The following is a 12553-nucleotide window of genomic DNA, read 5'->3' on the forward strand; positions in this document are numbered from 1 at the left end:
AGCTTTGAGTCAGAGCTGTAGTCTTCCCTTGGACTCAGTCAACTTCCCTTGAACTATTTTTATGCAGATTGTACCCAGAGTGGAGATCAGTTTACCAACTGCAACCTCTGCACTCTCAGCCTGGAGTTTAAATTAAATATTCTGTAACTTCGAGTTTGCCATGAGGCACATCACCCTCAGTCCAAGGTGTTGGGGGAAACATGAGAAACTTGTTCCTAGGACCATTGGGATGTATAATAATCAGCCAGAGACTGTAAACGGAATGTGTTGAGAGGTTATTTTATTGCCCATCCCTAATTGCCCTCGAGAAGGTGGTGGTGAACCGCCTTCTTCAACCACTGCAGTCCGTGTGGTGAGGATACCCCCACAATGCTGTCAGTGAAGGAGTTCCAAGGATTTTGACCCAGAGACGATGAAGGAACGGCAATATAATTCCAAGCCAGAATAACTTGATGGGGAACTTGGAGGTGGTGGTGTTCCCATGCGCCTGCTGCCCTTGTCCTTCTCGGTGGTAGAGGTTGCGGGTTTGGGAGTTGCTGCAGTGCATCTTGCAGATGGTACACACTGCAGCCACGGTGCGCCGGTGGTGGAGGGAGTGAATGTTTAAGGTGGTGGATGGGGTGGCGATCAAGCGGGCTGCTTTGTCCTGAATGGTGTCAAGCTTCTTGAGTGTTGTTGGAGCTGCACTCATCCAGGCAAGTGGAGAGTATTCCATCACACTCCTTACTTGTGCCTTGTAGATGGTGGAAAGGCTTTGGGGAGTGAGGAGGTGAGACACTTGCCGCAGAATTCCCAGCCTCTGACCTGCTCTTGTTGCCACAGTATTTATGTGGCTGGTCCAGTTTCTGGTCAATGGTGACCTCCAGGATGTTGATGGTGGGGGATTCGGCGATGGTAATGCCATTGAATGTCAAGGGGTGGTGGTTAGACTCTCGCTTGTTGGAGATAGTCATTGCCTGGCTCTTAAGTGGCAAGTAACATTCGCACCACACATCAGCCCAAGCCTGAATGTCGTCCAGGTCTTGCTGCATTCAGGAATGGACTGCTTTATCTGAGGAGTTGCGAATGGAACTGAACACTGCAATCATCAGCGAACATCCTCACCTCTGACCTTATAATGGAGGGAAGCAGCTGAAGATGGTTGGGCCCAGGTCACTGCCCTGAGGAACTCCTGCAGCGATGTCCTGGGGCTGAGATGATTGACCTCCAACCACCACAACCATCTTCCTTTGTGCTAGGTATGACTCCAACCAGTGGAGAGTTTTCCCCGATTCCCATTGACTTCAGTTTTACTCGGACTCCTTGATGCCACACTTGGTAAAATGCTACCTTGCTGTCAAGGGCAGTCACTCTCCTCACCTCTGGAATTCAGCTCTTTTGTCCATGTTTGGACCAAGGCTGCAATGCGGTCTGGAGCCGAGTGGTCCTGGCGGAACCACAGGCAATCCTGGCCTTGTCCTCATGAGGCCATCCGCGCAGGCGCTTTCCAGCAGGGCAGCAATCAGGAGAAACAAAAAGATATAGAAATGCAAGTCTTTTCTAGCACCTTTCACGACCTCAGGACATCCCGAAGCACTTTACAGCCAATGAAGTGCTTTTGAAGCGTAGTCATTGTTGTAACGTAGGGAATCACGGCAGCCAATTTGCGTACAGCAGGATCCCACTAACAGCAATGTGATGATAACCAGATAATCTATTTTCGTGATGTTGGTTGAGAGATAAATATTGGCCAGGACACCGGGGAGAACTCCCCATCTCTTCTTCGAAATAGTGCCATGGGATCTTTTACGTCCACCTGAGAGAGCAGACGGGACCTCGGTTTAACGTCTCATCCGAAAGATGGAACCTCCGACAGCGCAGCACTCAGTAGGTACTACACTGGAGCATCAGCCTAGATTTTGTGCTCAAGTCTCTGGAGTGGGACTTGAACCCATGACCTTCTGACTCAGAAGTGGGAACCCTGGGTGATTTAAATCTTCCACAGGATCACGTCCAGCTGTAGTGCTCCTACTACCATCACCCCAGCTAGGATCAGTTACCTCAGCACAGACCAATGACTGAAGCTGGGACCTATGCATTCTGTATGGTTCTGTGGGGGACTACGGTCTCCCGCGTAAAGAAATAGGCAACACAGCGAGCTACAAGAAATAGGTCTTTACTCCAACTCTCAAAATACAGCACTGAATTTGTGAAGCCCGCGAACCTGTGATGGCTCACGGATTGGTCACCTGCTGGAACCTGATTGGTTTTCCTTCTATCAGCAGCAGGCAAGTCTGAACGTGCCTTATTCCTCTCAGCTTGCAACTGTCTTGCGGGGGGAGGGGAATACAGCAGTTAAAAGGGGATTATACAGGTTTATCTACATACACAGTGTTTCCCCAATGTGGCAACGCCACAGTTCCATCCCACACTAACAGCACTGGTGCAGGCCCAAGAGCAGTAGCTGATGTTGCATGATGAATACCATGTTACTGAAAAGTTATTAAAAAGTTACCTTTTCCTCTTTTCAGGCACCTGCTTGAGCAGGTGTTTACTGACATCCTGCTCGCTCAGCTTTCCATCAACTTCCACCAGGAATTTGTAGGCTTTAGAGTCGACATCACCAACATCCACCCCGCCCTCATGGTGGAACAGCACATAGTCGCCTTCCCGAGCAGCGTAGATGCACACGTAGAACTCTTCCTCCTGAGCAAGAACCGCAGAAATGTCACTGCTCACAAAACAGGCTGCACAATCTTGTCATGTATTCCCTGGGGTTTAGGAGATCAAGGGGTGATCTAATCGAGGTGTTTAAAAATGTTAAAAGGATTCGATAGGGTCGATAAGGAAAACTATTTCCTCTGGTGTGAGAAAATCAAGAACATGGGGATCTAATCTTAAAATTAGAGCTAAGCTATTCAGGAGTGATATCAGGTTGCACTTTTACACAAAGGGTGGCAGAAATCTGGAACACTCTCCCTCAAAAGGCTGTGGATGCTGGGGGTCATTTGGAATTTTCAAGACAGAGATCGATAGGTTTTTGTTAGGCAAGGTTATCAAGGGATATGGAGCAAAAGCAGGAAAATGAGTTGAGGTGCAGATCAGCCATGATCTAACTGAGTGGAGCAGGCTCGAGAGGCTGAATGGCCTCCTCCTATGCCTAATGTTCCTAGGCCACCTACTCCATAAAGTCTGCGCTAGTGTTTTTCTCCACAAGGTACCTGGTTTAACCCCAATCTCCTGTTGCTGCCCATAACCTTTAATATTAATCTTTTTCGAACTACAACTTTTGTTTATTAAACCTTGCTGCACAATGGCTTGTAGCCAAGAATTACACATTGTAGCCAGCTTCTTTCCGAACCTTCCTTTAAAAGCTAGCAGAACCACGCAAGGAAGGCTACAGACCAGTTCTCCAGTCACAGGACTATCACCACAGCCAGGATTCCCCCATAAAGTCAAGAAATTCACTGAGAATGTAACGAGGGGGGGGGGGGGGTGGGGGAGTAGGTAGTGGAGAACTTGTGATTCAGGAAGCTGAACTGCTGGGAATTGATTAATGGAATGTTGCACTTGTTATATACAGAATTAAGCCAGGTGAAGGACATAGTTTCATGTAGCAGAATTCTTGCATATTCAGGAGAGAACATAAGAAATATGAGCAGGAATAGACCATATGGCCCTCGAGTCTGCTCCACCATTCAATACGATGATGGCTGAACTTCGACCTCAACTCCACTTTCCCGTTCGATCTTCATATTCTTTGATTCCGAGTGCCCAAAATTTTAGCGATCTGTCTTGAATATACTCATGGACTGAGCACCCACAGCCCTCTGGGGTAGAGAATTTCAAAGATTCACCACCCTCTGGAGAAATTTCTCATCTCCATCCTAAATGGTCAACCCCTTATCCCGAGACTATGACCCCCTAGTTCTGGATTCCCCAGCCAGGGAAACAGCCTCTCAGCATCTACCCTTTCAAGCCCTTGAAGAATTTTATACGTTTCAATAAGATCACCTCTCATTCTCCTAACCTCCAGAGAATATAGGTCTAGTCTACTCAATCTCTCCTCATAGGACAACCCTCGCATCCCAGGAATCAATCTAGTGAACCTTCGTTGTAGCCCCTCCTAAAGCAAGTATATCTTATCCTTTCTTAGGTAAGGAGACCAAAATGGGACACAGTACTCCAGGTGTGATCTCACTAAAGCCCTTTATAATTGCAGCAAGACTTCCTTACTCTTATATTCTAACTCCCTTGCAATAAAGGCTAACATACCATTTGCCTTACTAATTGCTTGCTGTAGCTCCATGTTAACTTTGGTGATTCGTGTACAAGGACACCCAAATCCATCTGTATACCAAAATTACTTTTCAAAAAATATTCTGCTTTTCCATTCTTCCTGCCAGATTACACCCCCACCTAGCTTTGTATTCTAGAGTAAGAATGAAGAAATCTTATGAACCAAGAACGTGCCTATTCATAATTCCATTCAGATGTCGTCATTTCTATAATGTGCACCTGCTGATCAAACAGGGTACCTCAGAGATCAGGAACCGAAATAAATTGCAGCATTTCATCCTGACGCACTGATGCAGAGTGTTAACCGTCAGTCACACTCCCAACTCCTGACAGCTCGCTGCCCAGGGACCCAAGCTTTGCTCCTGTCAAGACTGTCAGAATCTTTTAAATCAAAGAGGTAAAAACTACTGAACTGTGAAGAGAATCACAAGTCAGGATTAAACATGTTTTATTTAAACTCTACCCGTGTGCAAATTAAGCATTATACAACAGAAGTAGTGAGTGCTGCAACATTATAAGCTACTAAACCGCATAATATTTCTTGCCATTGCGCCAGCAACAAACGGCAAATTAATTTTTTTTTTTATAAAAATAATTTATGGTTTGACTAACCTGTTCGTGAGGTACAAATGGTTCAATCAGGAAATTTCTCAGAACACCCTTTGCCTGTCCAACCTGGTTAAATAAAGTTAAATCAGCAAAAAAATACTAAAAACCGACTGCATTCTGTCAGAAACAAAGAACTTGTGTGTACATAGCATCTTACAGTATATTGCTCAGAAATGCTTTACAGAGATTATACTGAAGTGCAGTCGCCCTTTGTAGGCCAACAGTGTAGGTATCTTGCATACAGCAAGATCCCACAAACAGCAATGAGATGCTGGTGGCGATGGGAAGATTGGCCAGGATACCTTTATTATAGCACATGACAGTACAGGCGGCACCCAGATTTAACCAAGGAACCTGCAGCCAAATTCCCTTCCACTGAACTACATCTTCAATTGCCCACAGGCTTATCATTTAAAGCTGCTACATTAAGAAACTATCAATCTAACAGCAATGAGGCAGCACTTTCTCCAGCGCCTTTCACAGCGTCCCAAAGTGCTTTACAGCCAATGAAGTACTTTTTGAAGTGTAGTCACTGTTGTAATGTAGGAAACGCGGCAGCCAATTTGCACACAGCAAAGTCCTACAAACAACAATGTAATAATGACCAGATAATCGGTTTTAGTGATGTTGATTTAGGGATAAATATTGGCCAGCACACCGGGGAGAACTCCCCTGCTCTTCATAGTGCCATTGGATCTTTTTACATCTACCAGATGAGATGTGGCCTCAGTTTAACATCTCATCCAAAAGATGGCACCTCCGACAGTGCAGCACTCCCTCAGTACTGCCCCTTCGACAGTGCGGTGCTCCCTCAGTACTGCCCCTCTGACAGTGTAGCACTCCCTCAGTACTGCACTGGAGTGTCAGCCTAGATTTTTGTGCTCAAGACTCTAGAGTGGGAGTTGAACCCACAACCTTCTGACTCAGAGGCAAGACTCGCACCAAAGTCTGTGGTGCCACCACAGGTGGGAATACAGGTTTGATCCTGAATCCATCTCAAAGCAGAACGTATCTGAAATTAGTGTTATGGGTTTAACTTTCTCTATCCGGCACAGACCAGCTGGGCTGAGCGGTCCCTTTGTGCTGTAGATTCTGTAATACCCTGGACAGCGCAGCATCATCTGGTGGGGTGGGCGAGTCAGTGATTCCCATCGTGACACCGTATCACTCAGCACCAACATGTTGATTCTACAGAGCGTGACTAATTAATGGTAGGAGCAAACTACTGAAGTCTTCCTCTCTGTTTAGACCAGAGCATAGCAACTGAACATCACTGAAAGAGGCTGCTGTGGTTGGCATTAGTAAATTACATTTCACATGTCAAATACATCAAACAAAATGCAAGCAGACAACTTCATTACGGCTGTGGTGCTAGAAGCAGCGAATTTCTTTACATTCCCTAATGGACTGTCCCCTCGGTCTGGCGTTTAACAGACAGCCGTAATTGTATTTATGAGGAAGGGCTGCTCCAGGGCAGCTCACCAGGCGACAAGCTGTCTGCATCAGACGTGTTGTAAAGCCGAACTTTCACGCTGCTTTCAAATTCCAGGCCAGAAAAGTCAGCAGAGTAGTGACAGCACACTCCCAAAACCCCATTTGAAATTCACCAAAGGCTTCGGTCAAGGTTTCTAGCACCGTACCAAGTGCCTGTCTGAATTTAACTAAAAGGCAAACACATCCTTTGCTTGGATTAAGAGTCTGCATTGCCAGATTTACACAGTGTAATCATTTTTGCTTGAATTGCTGCACCCCATTCTGCAAAGGGGGCAAAGCAGAGAGTGCCCGCAATTCTGAAGCCAGTGTCGGCAGAAAACACTGGTAGGAGTAGTATATAGGCCCCCTGGTAGGAGTAGTATATAGGCCCCCTAACAGTAGCTATACCATTGAACAGAATATTAATCAAGAAATAGTAGGAGCTTGCAACAAAGGTAATGCAATAATCTTGGGGGACTTTAATCTTCATATAGACTGGACAAATCAAATTGGCAAAGGTAGCCTGGAGGATGAGTTCATAGAATGCATTCGGGACAGTTCCCCAGAACAATGTGTCATGGAATCAACAAGGGAACAGGCTATATTAAATCTTGTATTGTGTAATGAGACAGGGTTAATTAACAAGCTCATAGTAAAAGGATCTTCTGGGGGAGAGTGATCATAATATGATAGAATTTCACATTAATTGAGAGTGACTTGCCTAAGTCCGAAACTAGAGTCTTAAACTTAAATAAAGTCAATTACATAGGTATCAGGGGCGAGTTGGCCAAGGTAGATTGGAAAAATAGATTAAAAGGTATGGCAGCAGATAAGCTGTGGCTAGCATTTAAAGAAATATTTCATAATTCTCAACAAAAATACATTCCCTTGAGAGACAAAAACGCCACGAGAAAAGTGATCCAACTGTGGCTAACTAAAGAAGTTAAGGATAGCATTAGATTGAAAGAAGCTTATAATGTTGCAAAGAATAATAGTAAGCCTGAGGATTGGGAGAGTTTCAGAAACCAGCAAAGGATGACCAAAAAATTGATAATAAAGGAAAAAACAGAATGAGAGAAAACTAGCAAGAAATATAAAATCAGATTGTAAGAGTTTCTACAAATATGTAAAAAGGAAGAGTAGCAAAAGTTGGTCCCTTAGAGGCGGAGACAGGAGAAATTATGGGGAATAAGGAAATGGCAGAAACGTTAAACAAATATTTTGTATCTGTCTTCACAGTAAAAGACACAAAAAGCGTACCAAAAATGGCAGCAAAACAAGGGTCTAATGAGGGTGAGGAACTTAAAGAAATTAATATAAGTAGAGAAAAGTACTAGAGAAACTAATGGGACTAAAAGCCGACAAACCTCCTGGACTGGACGGCCTACATCCTAGGGTTTTGAGAGAGGTGGCTGAAGAGATAGTGGATGCATCGATTTTGATCTTCCAAAATTCTAGATTCTGGAATGGTCCCAGTGGATTGAAAGGTCGCAAATGTAACACCGCTATTCAAGAAAGGAGGGAAAGAAAAAACAGGGAACTACAGGCCAGTTAGCCCAACATCAGTCATCAGGAAAATGCTGGAGTCCATTGTTAAGGAAGTGGTATCAGGGCACTTAGAAAATCATAACCTGATTAGGCAGAGTCAACATGGTTTTATGAAAGGGAAATCGTGTTTGACAAATTTATTAGAGTTTTTTGAGGATGTAACTAGCAGGGTAGATAAAGGGGAACCAGCGGATGTAGTATATTTGGATTTCCAAAAGGCATTCGATAAGGTGCCACATAAAAGGTTATTACACAAGATTAGGGCTCATGGAGTTGGGGGTAATATAGTAGCATGGATAGAGGATTGGTTAATGGACAGAAAACAGAGAGTAGGGATAAACAGATCTTTTTCAGGTTGGCAGGCTGTAACTAGTGGGGCGCCGCAAGGATCAGTGTTGGGGCCTCAGCTATTTACAATCTATATTAATGACCTAGATGAAGGGACCGAGTGTAATGTATCCAAGTTTGCTGACGATACAAAGCTAGGTGGGACAGTAAGCTGTGAGGAGAACACAGAGTCTGCAAAGGGCTATAGATAGACTGAGTGAGTGGGCAGTAAGGTGGCAGATGGAGTATAATGTAGGGAAATGTGAGGTTATTCACTTTGGTAGGAAGAATAGAAAAACAGAATATTTTTTAAATGGGGAGAAACTTTCAAATGGCATGTTGGCCTTTATTGCAAGGGGGTTGGAGTATGAGAGTAAGGAAGTCTTGCTACAATTGTACAGGGCCTTGGTGAGACCACACCTGGAGTACTGGGCACAGTTTTGGTCTCCTTATCCAAGGAAGGATATACTTGCCTTGGAGGCAGTGCAACAAAGGCTCACCAGATTGATTCCTGGGATGAGAGGGCTGTCCTATGGAGGAGAGATTGTGTAGAATGGGCCTATACTCTCTGGAGTTTAGAAGAATGAGAGGTGATCTCATTGAAACATTTAAGATTCTGAAGGGGATTGACAGGGTAGATGCTGAGAGGTCGTTTCCCCTGGCTGGAGTGTCTCAAACTAGGGGGCATCGTCTCAGGATAAGACTGAGATGAGGAGGAATTTCTTCACTCAGAGGGTTGTGAATCTTTGGAATTCACTGCCCCAGAGGGCTGTGAATGCTGAGTCTTTGAGTGATAGATTTTTGGACTCATGGGGAATCAAGGGATACAGAGATGGGGCGGGAAAGTGGAGTCGAGGTCGATGATCAGCCATGATCTTACTGAATGGCGGAGCAGGCTCGAGGGGCCGTATGGCCTATTCCTGCTCTTATTTTTTATGTTCTTCTGGAACACATCTAGATAACTGAATTGGGGGAGGGGGGGGGGGGGGGGGGAGAAAGAGGGAGAGATGGAGATGTCCAATGATTCTAACCAGGGGTACATCTACCCTAGGAATGCTTGATGCAGACTCTGGCTAACATCTTTACTGTGTTCAAATCCTTACCTCGCTGCCCCAACCACTCCCAAAAAAACAGGAATCACTGCCTTGGCTTCAAATTCTGACATGGGCCCATTATCAGTCATTGTTAATTTTAACGTAACATCCAGTTTTTCATTATACAAAGAGTTACTGGATTAAAATAGCCCTGAACCAGAATCTGTATCAATGCTGCAGGTTGCAGCACTTCAACGAGTGGGGAAAGCTGGATCGTTTGAAGGATGGGCGTCAGCTCAACCTTCAACAAAGGACACGATAACTCCACTTGGCAGACTTCTTTGCTGCAAGTCTGCCGCAGCAATTTAGTTATCAAATGGAAGATGAATCATCGCAATGAATCAGCGCTGTCACCGTAATAGAAAAGTTAAATCTCGTGTCAGTTGGATCAGTCAAGCAATACACTTTCCACTGCAGTCGTGTTGTCCTCACACTGTCCCCCCCACCCCCCTCCCACAGGTTACAGCACTTACCGTCAGCTCCCATCCCAGGCGTGGCTTTAACCATTCCTTCACTCCGCTCAAGTCCAGGTTAACCCCGATCAGGCCCAGCTTCCCACGGCGCTTAATCAGCTGGTCTGGCTTCACCACCAGACGCTAAAGAGAGAGAGAGAGAGAGAGAGAGAGAGAGAGAGAAAGGTTGAGCCAATTAAAACAAGATTTCTAATGAAGCACTTGCATACCGAGGCTAAAAGAACAGAGGAACTCAAACCCTTAGAATTTAACAGAAGAAATCCTTCAGTCGTTTTAGTCAAATAGTTTCCCTTGAAAGAAGAACTTGCATTTATATAGAACCCTCCATATCCTCAGGACATCCCATAGCGCTTCACAGCCAATGAATTACTTTTCAAGTGAACGTAAAAGATCCCATGGCCCTATTTTGAAGAGCCGGGGAGTTCTCCCCGGTGTCCTGGGGCCAATATTTATTCCTCAACTGACACCACTAAAACAGATGATCTGGTCATTATCACATTGCTGTTTGTGGGAGCTTGCTGTGCACAAATTGGCTGCCGTGTTTCCTACAACAGTGACTACACGTCAAAAGTACTTCATTGGTTGTAAAGCACTTTGGGACGTCCCGAGGTTGCAAAAGGCACTACAGAAATACAAGTCTTAAACTTTCATCAAATGGATTTTAATTATTGAGAGATTAGCCAGACCTATCCAGATCAGCCTCAACTGGAGCAAAATTTATTGAAAATAAAAGGAGCAGTTTGTTGCTACACATGAAAGGAGACCACAAAGGGTTTCAATCTTAAAAACTGGGATTTTACAGTAGTTCAGCTCTTTTGATTCAAGTGCTTTGCAGCTAAATCGCTTGCTGGCAGCAACTTACATCCCCGCAAACCTCAACAAAAGCAGCATCCAATGCAAGTTTCATTCGGGTTCCCTGCCACTGTCCTCTTCCAACAACAATTGATTCTTTTTGTCAGAATCGAGACAATCTTGCTGTTTGGATTACAGCCCACATCCTTTAGATTCCAACTTATGGAAAGTAATGTAGAAAACAAACTTAACCTCGAGAAGGTCACAGCTTAAAAGGAAGCGTCAATAAAAATTGAATTATGCTACATGCAACATGACGTTTCTGCCAAATTGGTCAGGCTCACGATCCACTTAATTGTAAAAGCCAATTTTATCAAACAGATTTATGTAAAATGACATTGCTGGCTGTCGCAAGTTAAAAAAAGAAAATTTAATTAGTCTGAAACTGATTTCCAAATGTCTGGCTTGCCAGAGCACGATACAAAACCGTTAAGCTTTTGAAGCTTTCGTAAGTCACCACTGTCGGTTGCACTCAAATTAAGTGTGGAGTGATAAATTGAGCTACGCATTCAAGAGAGCAACACAGTAGACCCTGGCTACTGGACATCACGCTGGTGTACAATCCGGAGTTCAATGCGCAGAATGACAGCTAGACCCACCCACAGCTCCTGATCTCAGTCCTGCAGTCGCTGGACAAAGGGGCAGTGAATGGGAGGGGGACTAAACATGCCAAAGAGGGACAGCATGACACCAATAGTCAAAGGCCACCCTGATGCATCTCCTACTGGTCAGCATATGGTGGTCAATATCAGGAATCTAGGAGGTAAATCAGAGAACACCATACAAAGAAAACTATAAATATGTATCCTTAACCAATTAAAAATAATGATATTTAAACCCACATTAGGTCCAGCTACAAGTCACCAACATTCAGATATTACAATTGGGACACTAATGGAAGATGAGACGAGTCCAATACAGTATGAATACGGCTTCTCTACTGCCGTTTCTGGGGGGTCACCATTCCACCCTCTCCCAGTTTACTAATGACATCTAGAAGCAGACTGTCAGTGCACCAAAATTATTCTCCATTTGGATCCAATTCTTGCTTTTAAAAATATTAGACAAGTCTAAATTCAAAGCTCCAAAAACCTCATGTCTCACAAAGTAACACACAAGAGCCCTTTAAATTTAGGAAGAGTTTCAGAGTTTAATTTAATTTTAATCAAAAGGCCTCAAATTGCCAACACTTCTGCTAGGTTTCCTGTTTTCCTATATTTTCTGCTATCTTCATGGTGTATCTGGACAGATATTCCTGGCACAGGTGCAACTTGCTCAAGACAGAAATCTTGTGCAAAAGATCTGCTCAGCCCACACATGGGTAGCACCCCAGAACAGACTGCGTGCAAGCTACCCTGAAAAGGGACCAAGTCACACAGACCAGGATATCCCAAGTTTGCCTCCTTATTCCACACTGAGTTAGCCGATCTCAGGCAGAGCATCAGTTGGGGTGTTTTGTTACCCTCAGCCTCCTTGTGTTTGGGAAGGAATAGTCAATTGTCCTGCTCCTCTTGAACAGCCAGTAACTCCTGCAGGTTTTGTTTCTCCTCAGGGGATGGGCAGTGTTGACAAGGTTGCTTTTATCGCCTATTCCTACTTGCCAGAGAAGGTGGTGGTGGGCCTTCTACCTCACTAAGCCACTTCAGGAGGGCAATAAGTCAAATAGTGTTGACTAGAATTAAGTGTAGGTCAGACCAATCGGGGTGGGCAAGTTCCCTTTCCTGAAGGGCATGTGAAGCAGTTGGATTTTAATTTTTCATGGTCATTTTTCCTAGTGACAATTCACAAATGACCAAATTTACTGAATTCAAGCTCACAATCAATGGTGGGATATTAGGTAGGAACAGGATCAGGCTTGGCTCCGACAGCTCCCACAGTTGAATAGCCTGCCAACACACA

General features: G+C 44.6%; 1 protein-coding gene across 1 annotated transcript in view; it reads right to left on the reverse strand.

Moving 5' to 3' along the window:
- The window catches only part of LOC147100979 (ATP-citrate synthase-like), a 96969-nt gene that overhangs the window by 53700 nt on the left and 30716 nt on the right, over positions 1–12553 (reverse strand). The window contains 3 exon segments of the mRNA XM_085966109.1: positions 2495–2685; positions 4891–4953; positions 9803–9925. Of these exon segments, the coding sequence (XP_085822235.1) occupies positions 2495–2685; positions 4891–4953; positions 9803–9925 (377 nt within the window).

This window comes from Somniosus microcephalus, chromosome 24 (genome assembly GCF_052327205.1).
Source record: "Somniosus microcephalus isolate GS21.2 chromosome 24, FLI_Smic_1.0, whole genome shotgun sequence".
In the NCBI taxonomy this organism is placed as follows: domain Eukaryota; kingdom Metazoa; phylum Chordata; class Chondrichthyes; order Squaliformes; family Somniosidae; genus Somniosus; species Somniosus microcephalus.